Here is a 17,059-nt window from a genome sequence, read left to right on the forward strand (position 1 = left end):
CTGCTGGTGAGATTTCACTCTTCCTTTTTTTCTATATGCTCTGTGGACCCATAAATATTTAAAAATTAAATTAGTCTGGAATTATGAACTATGAAGAAGCAAAAAATGATATTTGGAAATATTGTTTTAAAGCTTATGCAATGTATTAATAACTATGTTTTGTTTTCTATTACAGCTTTTCTGAGATATAACTCACATAAATTCACTTTAAAAATGTACAATTTAATGGTTTTTAGTATATTCACAGAGTTGTGCAATCATAGCCAGTATCTAGTTCCAGAACACTTTCATCATCCCAAAAGAAATCTCCATACCAGTTAGCTGTCACTCCCCATTCTTCATGCCCCTCAGCACCTGCCAACCACTAATCTAATTTTTTGTCTCTATGAATTTGCCTATTATGAACACTTCATATAAATGGAATCACACAATATGCGGCCTGTAGTGACTGAATTCTCTCACTTAGGATAATGTTTACAAGGTTCATCCATGTTGTAGCAGGCATCAGTACTTCATTCCTTTTTATTGCCAAATAACATTCCATTGTATAAATATACCACCTTTTGTTTATGTATTCAACAGTTGACAGGAATCTGGGTTATTTTTATCTCTTGGGTATTAGGCGTAATGCTGCTGTGAACATTCCTGTACAAGCTTGTGTGTGGACCTATGTTTTCAGTTCTCTTGGCTATATACCAAGGAGTGGAGTTTCTAGATCATGTGGTAACTATGTTTAACATTTTGAGGAACTGCCAAACTGCTTCCCAAAGTGGCTGCACCATTTTACAATCCCACTAGCAAAGTGCGAGAGGTCTAATTTCTCCACATTCTTGCCAACATTTATTATTGTCTTTTTTATAGAGCCATCCTAGTGGGTGTGAAGTAGAATCTCATCAAAGTTCTGATTTGCATTTCCCTAATGACTAAGCATATTGAGTATCTTTCCATGTGTTTATTGGCCATTTGTATATCTCTTTGGAAAGATGTCTACTAAGATCCTTAGTCCATTTTTAATTGGGTTATTTGCCTTTTGTTGTTGGGTCATAAGAATTATTTATATATTCTGGATACAAGCTTCTTAGATGTATGATTTGCAAATATTGTCTCTCAGTCTTTGGGTTGTTTCTTCACTTTCTTTATGACGTCTTTTGACACAGAAGGCTTTTAATTTTGACGAAGTCTAATTTATCTATTGTTTTATGTTTTTTTTTAATGTCACACAGTTATTTTCAAAGGGTCTTTAGTTTATAGGTTAGAGTTCTGAGAACAATATTCAAATTGGTTTTGATGGTCAAATGAGAAGAAAAATGGGTAGGAGGAAGAGAGAGCCATCCAATTGTAGTCCTCCTTCTTTAATGCGATATTTAAAAGTGTTTTGATACACATTTATTATTTTACAAATATACATCTTTATGGTAAAATAACATCTCCCCTCCTTTCACATACACGTTGAATAGTTGGGGATAAGTGGTTTGTATTTCCCTCTCATTCTTAAGCATTCAGACTTTACCTTTGTCCATGAAAGTACTGATTCCATGTGGATTAAATGATGCTTTGTCAAAAGAATCACTAATGTTTAGCACCTGGGCCCTTGGGTTTTGCTCATTCAGATCCATCAAGAAGATTTGTCCTGGCTCATCTGGTCCAAAGTTTACCATGCCTGGATATTTTAACCCCTTGAAGAAATAGAAAACAAGTATGCACACATATACATATCAAAAGAACATTTTCATATGGAGGCTAAAATCTCAAAGCCTAATAACAATGTTCAAAGCTCTAAATTTCTTTTAGATTTCTGAGATTTTTTCACTCTGTCATCTGTTGTCATTATCCGATCTGAGGGATTGCCATTGCCATCTAAGCCATTGGGAATGGGAATGGAAATATGGGAAGGACTCATATTCATCTTTTTCTCTATTCTTTTTTTAAGAATTATTTGATCGAGGTCACATTGGTTTATAACATTATGTAAATTTCAGGTGTACATCATTATATTTCGCCTTCTATATAGACTGCATTGTGTTCATCACCAAAAGTCTAGTTCCCATCCTTCACCAGATATGTGTCCCCCTTTTCCCCTTTTTCCCTCCCCCACCCCCTTCCCCTCTGGTAACCACTGACCTGTTCTCCTTATCTATGTGCTTGTTTGTTTAGCGAGAAGGGATTAAGACAAAAAGTATAATGCAAAAGACCAGGCATTGTTACTTGGTTTAATTCCCTTGGACTGCCTATGCCTCAGGTTCCTCGTGTATAAAATGAGCCAGCGAAAATGTATGATTGCTAAAATTTTTTCCAGTGCTGATATTCTATAACTACCCTTCCTCAAAGCAGAGAGAAAGGGTGTATGGTTTCACTGCATCGCTCTCACCCCTACATCCATTATATTATATTGTGACAAATAGTAGAATCAGAATTGACATAAGGGAAGCAGTCTCATAGAGTCGACTATTTCTGACCTATTTTGCTCCTATAGATATGTTTGAAAATTTGGACATGAATCCCTTGCTCCAAATATTGCAAAAAGTTCATTCTAGTACCTTGGACAGTGGTTCTTTCCACTGGAAGGACCAGGGGTTTATCAACCAGTGACAGGCATCCTTGAATGTATTGGGTCTTTGCTGCACCCCAGGTCATTATGTCAACTTGGGATTGGTTTATTCTATACCAGTTACAAAACTCAGCCCACTTCCTCCCCATATCCCTCGCCCATCAGTCTAATATATATTAATATCAATAATCTTGTATCACTTCTTGTACCCTCATTTCCATTTATAGTCAGTTTAAATTCTCTCCTTCCTACTCTACCTTCTCTCTCTGTCTCTCTCTCCTCCCCCTTTCTTATAAATACACACACACTCACTTATTTATAATCATACTATTCCTGGCCCTTCCACTGCTCCCCACCGCAACCCTGGGTAAATCAATCTTCAGTTCCAAACAACCCCACCTACATCTTCAAGCTTTTCTTAGGACAGTCATTCTATGTCTAAATCGTATCGGAAACCTGGCTTTCCCCCAGACAACACTGGCACTGCTGAAGATTCTATTCCTTCTTTCATTTTCCTTAAGTCACCACACCTGGAGGAGAGTTCAGCATGCCCCTAGCCATACCCTTCTGCTTCCAGACCTGGAATCTGTCCTCATCAGTCAACAGCTTGTCTTCTAAGGAAGCCACACCCTACTTTGCTTACTGTTTCCTTGTCAAATTCCCTACCAACTCCCTTTGCCCTGGTCTACCTCTTACATAGGCTAGTCTAAAATCAGGTTGAAAAATCCACTACAAACTTATTATCTCAACTTCAACCAGACATTCAGTAATGTTTATCAATCCTCTTGCTCATTCTAGTAGGTAATCTATTACAATTCTCCAAGTATCTATTCTAAATTTATTTCATTACCTTCCAGAGTCCACACTTTCTCCCTCTTTATTCTCAGTGGATAACTTTACCTCCTATTTCTCTAAAAAAACCCTATCCTATTTAACATGAATTTTCTCTGATTCCTTCCTTTCTGTTTTAATAATTTTTCAGTTTTACCAATTCCCTTCCTTTCTTGCTCTTTTCTTAAGGAAAGAATACTCCCTTTCTATTCCTAAGTTAACTCCACCACCTATTTATTTGGTTCCCTGTTCTCCATGGCCTGTCTTTAGAATTTGCATCCTTCCCTCTCTTGCTTTACCACTCACTTTTCATCAATGCCCTCTTCTTTTGGCTGAAAAATTGCTCATTTCTTCTTCCTTGAAACAAATCTTCTTCTAACTTTACTACTCCTTCAAACATGCATTTATCTTGCCTTCCCTTCACTGTCAAATTTATTAGAAACATCACTTGATCTTGTTGCCAGATTTGAGTTGCTCCAACTCTCAATTCCCTGAAATCAGTATTCTACCAGTTTGTGGAAATGTCTCTATAAAGGTCATATCAATTGCCTCTAAAATATCTTATTCAATAACTCCTCTACATTTCCTTATCTGTATCTCTGAGGCATTTGACACTATGGTACAACCCTGTATTTCTTGTCAAAAAGTCAAAGGTAGAATTTCCAGATAGACTTCTTCCTTCCTGTCTGCCTCTTCCTCATTCTGTCCTCGTTCACCCCTCTATCCTTCTTGTTCTATATTCTTTCTATGCAGATCTTATCCATAAAGTTTCAGGTTTCTTCTATACCAATGATTCAGATCTGCACATTTACCTGGAACCTCTCTCTGGAGCCCTGGCTTGCATTCCCAACTTCTTCCTAAGGGCAGCTCAAAATCAAATGGTCAAAACCAAAACCAACATTCTCTCCTTGAATCCTTCCTCTCATTTGTATCTATCATTCTTGGCAAAGGGCATCGCTGTTCTCCCCAATATCAGGACATAAAATTCAGTCTTCAAGTCTACCCTTTCCCCATAGTCAATTTGTCACTGAGCTCAGTGGCTTAGATAACGGCAGCACTGGAAAAAAAAATGTCAGGGATATCAGTGCTTCACTGTTTACCTGAGGAAAAGCTTCCCTTTGCACTTAAGGAAAATTAAGCTCAGAGAAGCAAAATGCCTAAATCACTCTGATCATTAGTTGTACGGCCTCTTTCTGCCACACCATAAAGAAAGGTTTGACAGTAGAGAATATTGTTCCAGAAGGCAGCTCAAGGCACAACACCACAGCAAGTCCATTGGTAATCTGGAGCTATGTGAGGACGCTGAATGGATGCTCTAGAAATGGAAATGATTTGATAGGGAAATAAGGGTGGGGCACTGCAAACAAACTTGGTCTAGATTAAGTGCTATGACAAATGAAACACTTCTAATAAATGGCTTCACACTCACCTGGTTTTCTGTTTAAGGCAGTTGGGGAAGAATTTGTGGTAAGTGATTGCAAGCAATTCTTTTGACAGCATTCACCACTGAAAATGGTGAAAATCACCTAGACGTGCAGGCATCTTATTTCCCCCAAACAGACTACCGGTATCTGTGGACAGGCACTGAAATCCTCCACCACCCTCATTCACCAGCACATGCATTCAGCAAATATTCCAGCACGTGTGTCGGCCATGTAGCATGTTAGGTGCTGAGCAAGGCAGCGAACACTCCAAAGTTCTGGCCTCAGGGGGCTTGAAATCCAGGGAGGCAGCACCAAGCAAGCACATCAGATATGCTGGTATATAAGAGCCTAAAAACAGGGAACATGAGGGACCATAGAAGAGGCATCTCACCCAGAAAGAGAGTGTCAGGGAAGACTTTCCCGAGGAATTGAAGGGCCACCACAATGAGGCCTCACAGAAAACTAGGAGTTAGCTGGTAACATGTAAAGAAGGGATTATCTTGCAGGCAAAGAGAGGTATGCCAAGTACCAAATTAAGGAAGCAAATAGCCTGCTTGGCACCTCTCAATAGACTAAAAATATCTATCGTACAGAATTACTCTCTAAAGCAGCAGCTTCCAAACATGTTCTAGGATGGCAAGAAAGGGCAATAGGAGAAACCAAGATGAACAAGGACTTAAGTTAATTACAGTGCAGAAAGATAAACAGTAAGCAAAGAACATCATCTTTAGCCTCTAAGCATGAGCTGCTTGTTAGTTTACAAAAAGAGCTCCATTATTTAAACCTTCATGTTCACATTTCTCATGGGAATTATTTGTGATGAAAATCTCTACTTTCTGAACAGCAATAATTCAGTACTTTTAGTTCCAGTGAAAATAAAAAAGAAGCGTACAGTAGGAATTACAAATATTATTTCCTACTGGCAAACAAATCTCTTAGCTATAGAATAATCATTTTCAAAGGTTTATGTGTCATAACATTGAAAATCTAAATTGACAACAGAAAATCTAAGTCAACAAAGAAAAAGCTTTTCTAGACAGCTTTGTTTTACCTTTAGTTTTGGAGAAAAGCTAAAGAAATAAACTCCCTCCCACCTTCCCACCCCTACACATACCACCACAACCAGCAATTTAAAACCCAAGTGAGACCCTGACTATACTGTGCATACTTAAGAATTTAGAAAGTAAGGCCATTAAGCGTTATTGTATGTGCCCCTTTTTTGGCCAAAAAGATATAGATCTAAAAATTCATGTTATTTGGTAGTATTTTATTTGCCAAAAGGGAATATTAGGACAGGCAATTCCAGCAATCAGAATTCACATTGAAAATGTAGTCAATCTACTTTTTCAAAATCTTAGGTCTCATTCCAAATTGCGACAGATTTAATAAATACATGATAATTTTCAACATCTTCACAACATATACATTTTAATTTCTTGAAATTCAATCCTTTGCATAGCTTCTGGATCACTGTAAACCTGTGAAGGCGGTATTGGGAATGAAATTCAGGCCCTCTACTTCTTTCAGAAAGAGCAGAAGGCATGGCAGGGAATACAACACGGGAAATGCTCAGGGTTTTGAATCGAGTAACATGGTTAATACTCGATCCACAAACATTTACTGAGCTCCAAACATAGGCAGGTGTAGCAAGAGGAATACTAGTTAGTGACAAGATGACTACCAGAAGCTGAGGTACAGCCAAACAAGGCAATGATGTGGATGGACAGCAACAAGACAAATCTGGAGACTAGTCTAGGAATCAAGTGGAAATCAATATGCATTTATTGAGACCTTAGTGAGTATGCAACTGCCCGCAGGAAGGTACCCACCCCGGGGCAAGCAAGAGTGGGCATTCCTGTGGTGTCCTGATTAGCCCTCTGGAATCATCTTTTGGATGTTTTAGTTGACCAGTTTACCTACAGGTAAGATGAGCATGTAGGGGTCCGTCTGCCAGCTCTAGTCAGCAACATTAATGTACTATCTACACGGCTATAGACATGAGCATCTGTGCAGTATGGGAATTACTCACACTGGAGATAAAAGCCAGCCCACTAGGAAGTACATCAATATCTTCAGAGCCATATCCTGCAAAAGAAGTGGAGGATAGGGAAGATGTATGTATGAAGACTTAAAAAGTAAATCTCACAGCCAAAACTTTGAACTTCTTTTGGAAACTACATTGACTTTTTCAACTATTTACTTGGGAAACTAAATTAATTTTCAGGAATCCCACAGGCATGCTACTCTGCAATAAAACCTGAGTCAGACTTCTTAAAGACTAAACTCTTTTTTTAGAATTTCATTTCAGGGAAAAAAGGCAAATATCTATAAAATAAATTCATATCCTAGATTTATTCTTTAAATAACAGCTTCCAGGGTCTGTCCTGAGAGATTCAGCTTTATTTCCTATACAAGACTAACCTACAGACCAGATGATAAAACTTGGAAAGTCATCATTGTAAAGGTCTCTCTTTTTTTTTTTTCCTTTTTCTCCCCAAAACCCCCCAGGACATAGTTGTATATTCTTCGTTGTGGGTCCTTCTAGTTGTGGCATGTGGGACGCTGCCTCAGCGTGGTTTGATGAGCAGTGCCATGTCCGCGCCCAGGATTCGAACCAACGAAACACTGGGCTGCCTGCAGTGGAGCGCGCGAACTTAACCACATGGCCACGGGGCCGGCCCCTGTAAAGGTCTCTTAAATGCCTCTCTGGCAACCATTTCCCTTCTTGCAACTTGTTGAGGCTTAAAAATCTATCATTATCCAGTCGTACTGGAAATTATTGAATAATTGTTCTCTGTTACAAAGCCCATCTTAGGATGGACTATTGAACATAAATGAATCTGAAAGAGTTTAGTCAGATCTTTTTCCATTGAGAGCTGGTCTTGAGAATTTTTCTATGGAAAGAGTACATAATAAGTAAGTTATGACTGAGAACAGGATGAAAAAGGAACTTGCATGACTCCTAGTAGAGAAATAGAGCCACATATGATGTCATCCCAAGCAGGCAGGACTGACGGTGAAGGCAATGGTTATCTAGTGTGACAAACTATATTTTATAAATATGGTAGAACCAATGTGTATCACAGCAGATGCTCTTCCTAAAATATGATGCTCATACTGTTCCATGAAGAGGTAAGGTCTACGTTCTCGCCCTTTGAACCTGGGTGGACCTTTGAAACTGCTCTGACAAATTGAATGAGGTGGAAGTGATGCCACGTGACATACAAAGTCAAGTCATGGTCATAGCTTCTGCTGGTGCTCTTTCTCTCTCTCTCTCTCTCAAGACATGCACCTTGGGAGGCATGAATCTAAATATAAGAAGTCTGGCTACTTTTTGAAGCTACAGTGGAGACACCATAAAGAGACCACTCAAGGTAGAGACAGGGACTCAGGAGGAGTCTCAGATGATTCAGTTCTCAGCCTTTGAGTCACTCTAGCTGATGCAAATGGAACAGAGATGAGCTGTCTCTAAGCCCTGCCCAAATTGCAGATTTATAAGCAAAATAATTGTTGTCATTTTAAATCACTAAGTTTTGGGGTGGTTTGTTATACAACTATAGTAATTGGAACACGTGAGAAAATGGTTATCTGGGGTAATGGGTTACTAGCGCATCAAAAGGCAACTGAGGGAGGATAGGCGAAATACATAAAAGTGAAACAAAACCAAAGGAAATGCAAATTTGAATCAATAGAATAATGAGCAACAGGCATTGAAAACTAGAGAACAGAGAAAGATCTTATTATATTCATTATACTAAAGGTTGAAACTAATCCCCAACTAGTAATCTGAAAATGAAATTAATCAGAACTTTCCATTTTCTAAGCATTCCAGTTAATCAAGATTTACCTATATATGGCATCTTGATGGCCTCAAAGATTTAGTGCTATTTCCCCATGGAGTAACATAGACATTAGGAGAACACAGTGAATTGAATAAAGCAATTTTAAAAATCACATTGATTCCTTAGTTCTTTTGTTTTTTAAAGATTTTATTTTTCCTTTTTCTTCCCAGAGCCCCCTGGTACATAGTTGTGGATTTTTTTTAGTTGTAGATCCTTCTACTTGTGGCATGTGGGATGCCGCCTCAACATGGCCTGATGAGCGGTGCCATGTCCACGCCCAGGATTTGAACTAGCGAAACCCTGGGCCACCGAAGCAGAGTGTGCAAACTTAACCACTTGGCCACAAGGCCGGCCCCTGATTGGTTAGGTTTTTGATGTTTCTCCTGCCTCTCTGAAACCTATTCTTGGGTTCCTCTTGCCATAATCTCCTTCCTACCTCTGTCGTGAATGTGAATATTCTTCAGGCTCTGTCTGCCCTTGGCTCTTTCTCGTGGCAGAGCATCCATTCTACCCATACAATCTACTCCAGTCCATGGCTTCAGCTTCCACACACGTGCTCTTGAATCTGCAATCCTTAAATCAAGTCCAAACATTTCTCCCAAGTTCCAGACCTCTATATTCACCTGTATGTTGGACATTTTTACCTGGCTTTTTTATTTCTCATATTTAACAGGTCCCACACTAATCTGGACATTTCTGCTTTGAATCTGCTTCACTTTCTATATTTCGATTTCGGTGGATGGCCTTGGAGTTATCTTTGGTGCCTTACTTTTCCTTACTCCTCAAAGGCAAGTGATCACCAGTCATTCAAGCTCTAGAGTTCCCTCCTGGATTTCTACAATAGCTTCCTAATAGGTCAGCTTTGCTCCCTACAACCATTCTCTGCACTGCTGACAGTCATCTTTTTTAAATTGCAAAGCTGACCTTGTCACTCCCCTGCTTAAAACCCTCCAGAGGTCCAAGAGGGCTGGCAATATAAATCCCAAGATCCTTGGCCTGGATCCCAAATCCTCCACATCTTGTCTCCAGTGTCAGTTCTTGTGGTTTCCACTCTCTGCTCTATATATTCCAGCTGTGCTGCAGTATTTCCGGTAGTAGTTACTGCAACGTGCCAGACTAGTCACCTGCATGCCTGAGCACATGCTGTTCCCGGCTTCTTGACAACTTACATCTTTCCTACACCACCTTTACCTCCACTTGGCTGAGTATCATGGACTCTTAGAGAAGAGCTCAGGGACCAACCCCTCAGCTTTTCCAACCTCTTTTGGTTCCAGGATTCATTTTACGTATTAATACGATCAGCTATGACTATCTCCACAGCGACATTTTTCACGCTGCGGCTGCAACCTTCTGTTCACTTGTTAATTTCCTACTAGACAGTAAGCTTCCTGGGAACAAGGACCAGGTTTTATTCATTACTGTATCCTTGTACCCAATATAATACCTGCCTTTTCACTGTAAAAGCTCCCAACAAAAGCTGGTTGGCTGACTAAATAAGATACCAGGAAACCATTTTAGTTTCGTGAACTTTGTCTTGTCTTGAGGTTAAACTATTGACTAGTGAGTGCCAATTTCTAAGTACAAGATAGCCTGTGTTTTGTGCTCTCTGCTTTGGTCCTGTCATCTTCCAAACACTAGTTCTTCTATCTCCTACATATGACAGCATTAACCTACCTCAGTAATTCACCTACAACAGGAGTGGGCATTTTCCAGAGGTGTTGTGATTGTCTTTCTTTACTTGTTCCATCTAGGGCAAAGGGAAGCTGGGGCTTTGCATTCATATGTGAAAAAGAATTACCAGCTGGTTGCACAGTATTCCGTCTCCTTACTCCCCATCCCCGCCACCTACACTGCACCTTCATGATGGCCCAGTGCATCCCAGCAACAGCAACACCTGTGGGAGTAAGAGCTCCCAGGACACCCTCCCCTGAGTCCTCCCCACATTCTCATTAGCCTTGCCCAACTATCATTACAACCCCACTGCTAGGTCTAAAATCAGTCCTATGAATAGATGTCTATTACTTTTTAACCTGTCAACCCTACACTTAGCATAACTTCGCTTCTTTGGCCTTTGATCATTCCCTACAGGCACCCTGAGAAAGGGTCACACCAAAATATTACTATCTATTAGTATGATCATCATGTCACATCTTGGAGAGAAGGTTCTGACAGCCAGCTAAGAAAACAAATGGAAGCTACTATGGGGTAGAAGCATATCTTGGAGACACGAGAAGCTGCAGGAGGGGCAGAGGGATGGAGGGGAAGATAGGAAGCCATCAAATACGGTGGCTGTATAATCCCACCAAGGGCAAGCCCTAATAAAGCTATCCATATTTCAAGTGCAACTTTGATAGAAGCCAAGGGCAGCCAAATAACTTCCTTGTTAAAACAACCCTTGACTCTCAAAGCCTTGGGAAAAAAAGTGAGCTTAATGCAGAAAGATCTATGAGAAATGATTTCTAGAGGTTAGAATTTTTTCACCTTTCAACCTTTCTTCTCAGAAGGAATACTAGGAAAGGAAAACAAAAAGAGGAAGAGCTCCTTCCACATAAAATTAACCACAAAAGTCTAGGTCTCGAAGAGAACACAGATCAGAATTTTTCCCTGGCTCTGTTACTGCCTACGGCACCCTGCCTAAAATCCATCAGTGGCTTCCATTGCTTCATAAAGCCTCCCCCTCACCAAACAGTTGAGTCTTGTGAATATTACCTCATTAGTGATCTGTACTTAAATATCCAGTCTGCCTTGTTTTGATCAGCCCTATTTATTAATATTTTACTTTCTGCATCTCAGATCTTCTGTTTTCTGCTGCTATCATACTTTCCTGAAGATTTCATAATAAAGATGTGTTGTCGGCAGATAAGAAAGACAGTGTTACACAACGGAGAGTACAAAGGTACAGAAGAGAACCACATTGGCTCACAATCTGAGCTGTCACCCTCCAGTTCTGGACCGCGAGGCAAGTAACTTCATTCTTCTGTGTGTCAGTTTCTTAGTCCGCAAGGACAGCTAGTAGCACCCACCTTACAGGTCAGCTGTGAGAGTGAGGTAGATGTTTGTAAAGCACCCAGCAGAACACTCGTAGATACCGGGACTTTGATAAGATAGTATTATTACTTTTAGATATATATCAATATTGTCTTGTTGACAAATGACCTTGACCATTCTAACTTGTTTAGTTCTCTAAATATAAAATGTAAATACACCAATAGCATGAAAAGTAACATGACATTTTTTTTCTTTTGCTCTCAGCCAGCTTCCAATCATGTAAGTCATTCTCTTCAAAATATTTGGAGAATCAGAATGTTGCTTATGTCTTACAATATTAGCTCTAGTTTTAGTTTCTCAAATGTATTTGAATTACATAATCTGAGAGTTGAGTTAGCTTTTGGCAATCATTTAGTCTAATTACTCCTCAGAAGTATTTGGCAGGCTCATATCTTTTGAGAGATATGTGCATAGTAAATATGAATATTACTGCACAAAACAGTAAACAAATGAGTGAACATTATATTTCTTTGTTTTTTAAATCAAATTAAGTTTGACCCTGACCCTACATTCTACTAAATTGGAGGGAAATTCAATCTGAGTCATTACTGGGTCTCTCTGCCAGGGTTGTGCAAAGATTGTAGGTGGAGGGTTTTAAAACTGAGCAGAATATCTGGGGAAGTCCATCTGGCCTTTATTCTACACTAGTCACCACTCAGTTACTCAATGCTGAACCCATGTGGTCCTTTTAATTTAGATAATTCTGCCACATCCAGGTCGCACTTGGGCACATGATGTTTGCTCAGGCTGGGACACACAGGACAAAGTATCCAGCCTCCCTAAAGACACCTAGTAGCCATTGCTTCTGAGGCCCTGCTCCTCCTCCTGAAAGCTGTCAGGGAGTAGAGCAAGGGTCCCTGTTAGTCAAAAAAATCCATATATTCTTATTCCTTCTCCATCAAAATCCCTTGAAGGAGCTCAGAGTTTGAAAACAAAAGTCAGGAAAAAGTTTGTCTTCAGCTCCTGCTTTCTAGCCAGCAGCACAAACCTCCTCTAAGACTAGGGAGCACAAGGGCCAGGCTAACTTTTTTAGAAATTGAGAGGAAAAAGGACAGAAAACCAAAATCAAAAATAAACTATGCTGTCATCCTGTCACCTACTAATAAGTAAGTCACAGTCCTTGACCTTAGGGAGTTTATAACCTGACAGTGAGAGAAAGAGAGAACACTGTTAGCTATAAAGGAAAGCATGGGAGAGGGGTCCTAAGTCGCTCAGAGTTTCAGAGTGCTGTGAGGGGTCAGAGGCAGGAGAGGAATTGGCAGCTGATTTCAGGAAGCAGAGATGAGGGGATCAGTGGAGGGAATTTCACGAGCAAAGGGGAGAAAGTGAAAGGACACATTCCCAGAACAGTGAACAGAATCTCGCTGGAACTTTTTTTCTGGTAGCAGCGTCAGGGAGTCTGGGAGGCTTGGAGCCTGACTAAGCAGCCGTGGCAGTAATGAGCAGGTGAGACCAGCCCTGGAGTGGGACACAGAGGAGGCTGAGGCCAACATGTCTCATGCAGAACAATGAGGGACAAGAGGGAAACAAATGGCTCCTGCATTTTGAACTGAGTCTCTTTGAGAACGGGGCTACCAAACATAGGAGAAGTCTAGAGAGAGAAGAGCTGGTTGGGGGTGGAGGGATGAGGGAGGAAACGACAGAAACATAAACTAGATTTCAGACTGGAAAAGAAGGCCTGCAGTTTGAGAGGTTAGGGATCTCGCTATGGATTTGTGATTAAATTTTTTAAAGGCATCTCAGTAGGGTGTGAAGTTCTTGAGGGTAAGGGTTAAGTCATATTCCTCTTGGGACTTTTAGATAAATTTTGAAGGAAGTAACACTGGAAGCCAAGAACGTCATCAAGGAAAGGGAAGAAGAAAGCAAAGAGGTAAAATAGGCGATAGAAGAAGCCGGGGTGGGAGGCGAATGAAACATCACAAAGGGATGGGAAGAGAGTTCAGTGAGCATCTGGCCAAGGAGCTGTCCACGACATGCTTCAAATGATGGAGACACATCAGTGAGGAAAAGGACTGAGAAAAAGCCAAAGACTTGACATTTAGGAGACCCCTTGGCGACCTGGGATGAGGTGGCTTGGGTAAAGTGGATGGGGCAGAAGCCCCCATAGGAGGGTTTAAGGAGTAGCAGGGAATTAAATCATTTGGCAGGCTCACTTAGGTGTAGGGTGACCAAGAAATTGTGCTGGCCTCTCTTGGTATAGCCACATACGTACCAAGTCCCTCAACAAGGTGGCAGTTCTGGGGTTCTACTGGCTCCACTTCTCGAGATGCATTAGTTCTTTGTCTGTAGAAGATAAAAACACTGGAGGTCAACGCACAACATGCAAAATCAATGTCTAAACATGGTCTTTATCACCTTCATATTCGTTAGCTCTCTTTCTCATCATTTATGAATGATATAACACGTAGGCATCTCCTTTTATTCACAGTTATTTGCATAACGTGAACATTATGTGGGCAATGTGCCTATAATAGCTAATCTCCCCCAGTTATTGTTGAAAGAGTAAAATGGGATTACACATGGATAACATTTTGCTGCCCAAATAAACGATACTACTTAATAATATGAGTAACTGGATAGTATTATTAATTTAAATGTACAGAATAGCATTACTTAATTTGCTAAAGTGTTGTCTATTGTACATCTGCACGGCGGCTCCCCTCAATCCCCTAGTCTTGTCTTTTAACTCCATCCCCTCCCCAAACTGCCTTCCCAAAATTCAACAGGGTCTCCTAACAGCTGAACCCTGTAGCTTTTGCTTTTTTCTAAATATGAGTGAAATATTCTTTTAAATAACTTTAAATTTTTACTAAATTGTATTCAGGAAAACTCTGCACTTAGACTTATCTTACTGCTCCTTAAAAAAAGAAACGTCTTAGATCTACTTTATAATTATTACTTTTTGTAATCCTCTCACTTGGGTGCCCGAGCAAATGTAACAATAAACACCCTGAAACTGAACTAGAAAGTATTACCAAAAGGCCTCAACCTCCTCAACAGGTGAGGACTTGAACCTCTGAGGAGACCAGCTACTGCTTAGAGAAATAAGTAAAAACAACCCAAAGACAACTGAAGGCAACTTTAGATCCACTCAGAAACCACCACCTAACATTTCTCTTTTCTAGCCCAGTATCGACTGTTGCTGAGATATTTCTGGAAAGGCTATCACCAGCAGATCCGCCACTTTGAAAAGTCGGATACCTACATAACTGCCAGTTCCCGCCTGCAGGGTTCAGTTAATTTCCCTGCTGTCCTGCTAGGCTAGCTCTTCCAGTCTCGATGAGTTTTGTAACCCAAAACTCCTCATTATTTAACCTGCCTTGGGTAACGTCTGAGCCAGCTATAGACTTCAGGCTGGCAGCCTGGACCCCCACTAGCCATGGTACTTCCAATAGAGTTAGTTTTTCAGGAGCAGAATGCTGAAGGCACCTGGAAAAGGCGGGGCATGACTTTCAGAAAGTAAATCAGGGCATTTCTACACTACCATTTTAGGAAAGGCAAGCAGTCAGCTCACTTTCCACATCAGTGCGTCTCAAGGGACAGATTGCCGGGTGGCATCGAGGAGTGAGGTTTCAAAGCTGCTCACTCCTGCCCGCCAGGAAAGCAGCCTGGGCAGTCCTTGAGGTAACTTGGAAGAGTAGACAAAGAGAGCCAGGGACGCCAAGCTCAGGGCAGCCCAGAGTTTCACGGGTTCTTATCCTGGGCGTGGACATAGTACCGCTCATCAAGCCATGCTAAAGCAGCGTCCCACATAGCACAGCTAGAAGGACCTGCAACTAGAATATACAACTATGTTGGGGCGGGGGTCGGGGGAGAAGAAAACAAAAAAAAAGAAGATTGGCCACAGATGTTAGCTGAGGGCCAATCTTTTTTAAAAAAGGTATTGTTTAAAGAAAGATGCCAGCTCACCTTATTGCCACTAATCTCTCCCCGATTAGGGCCAGGCCGGCCCCCAGCAGGGTCAGCAGCACCAGCTTCCCCATGGTCTCGAGTGCACTGCAGCGACGCAGGGCTCAGAGCACTTACCGAGGGCGCCAACGCAGGCTCCCGGCTCCGCCCCCTGGCACCAGCCCGCACCTCGGGGCGGTGGACGCTGGGTGCTGCCGGGCGCGGCGGCTGTGGTCAGCGTCTCCCGGCCCCGCCCCGGGTTCAAAGGCATCTTCGCGCTGGCGATTCAAGACCACCTTTACGTTCGAAGTTCAAGGAAACCTTTACCTGCGAGATTCCGTTTTTTCTTCAAGGCTCAACGTAAGGAGCCCGCAGCCGTGGGGTAAAGGTCTCGTGTTGTCTTGGCAGCTTTGGGAAGAGTACACGCGTTGGTGGGACGACAGAAGGAGTTTGCCTCTAAAACCTGAGGAATTCTACCTCAGCCCCTCAAATGGCCTGAAGGGGAAACTGAGGGGGCGAGGGAGCCCAGGGAGCCAGAGTTCAGAGCCCAAAACTTCGCGTTTCTGGAACGCAAGCCGGAAAATAAGACGGAGAATTGATCCCGGGACGCTGGGAGCAGTGATAAACGAAGATAACGGAAGCGAAGAGTTTAACTCACCCTTCTCCAAGATTTGGGGCACAGGACCTTATCTCCCTGCCTTCATGCCCTGCCTCAGAATGCTGAATATGGTGGGTGCCCAGTTCAATTTGTTGACTGGGTGGATTTGTAAATATCAGTATTTGCCCCGTCATTGATGGGATAAAGAGAAATCGAGACAAGTGAAGGAAAAGAAAGAACTAGAATGGGAGACAGGAAGAGGAGCAGAGTAGGGGGAAGGGAGAATAGTTTCTTTGGGAGATTAGACGTTCAAAATCCTCCTTGATCTTTCTTTCTTCTGAGTCTTCAGTTCCTGCCAGGCAAGAACGCTCTTTCCCCTCTAGTGAGGACCTGGTTGGAGGGAAAGGGGCTGAAAATGGGGAAGACTTGTGGAATTTGGGCAAAGCCAAGTAGCATCTTCAAGCATGATCTGTTTTTATTTACCAACAGAAGGGAACAGTAAGTCTACTGAGTTGAACTGAGTAAAAAAATGTTGACAGAACAAAACTTACCAAACCTAGAGATACTAAGAAAAGAGAAGATGCTGCTTGATCTATGGGATACATAATTATAGTATGAATACATAATTATGGTATGACAAAGCTTATCAGTTATGCAACACCTGCTGTGTACTTTGCATTGTGCTTAGAACTTTGCCCACATTAACTCTTAATTCTCAGAACAACCTCCGAGGTAGGTAGTAACATTATCCCAATTTTATAGGTAAGAAAATTGAAGCAAAGAGTGACTGTGTAACTTGCCCTGGGTCACACAGCTGGGGAGCTGCAGAGTCTGGCTCCAGAATCTGTGCTGCCTCCATTAAAGCTGTGGGAGAAGGGCT

At 41.5% G+C, this 17,059-nt stretch overlaps 1 protein-coding gene across 1 annotated transcript in view; it reads right to left on the bottom strand.

Annotated features, from left to right (window-relative positions):
• PON3 (paraoxonase 3) overlaps window positions 1-16,303 on the bottom strand; it is a 28,020-nt gene extending 11,717 nt beyond the window's left edge. The window contains exons 1-4 of the mRNA XM_001493457.5: window positions 15,603-16,303; window positions 13,906-13,976; window positions 6,833-6,888; window positions 1,511-1,676 (exon numbers count right to left, since the gene is read on the bottom strand). Coding sequence (XP_001493507.1) covers window positions 1,511-1,676; window positions 6,833-6,888; window positions 13,906-13,976; window positions 15,603-15,676 — 367 coding nt within the window. The 5' untranslated portion in view covers window positions 15,677-16,303. The remainder of the gene's footprint in view (window positions 1-1,510; window positions 1,677-6,832; window positions 6,889-13,905; window positions 13,977-15,602) is intronic.
• Between the last annotated feature and the right edge of the window lie 756 nt (window positions 16,304-17,059).

The sequence above is a fragment of the Equus caballus genome, chromosome 4, assembly GCF_041296265.1.
Source record: "Equus caballus isolate H_3958 breed thoroughbred chromosome 4, TB-T2T, whole genome shotgun sequence".
NCBI lineage: Eukaryota > Metazoa > Chordata > Mammalia > Perissodactyla > Equidae > Equus > Equus caballus.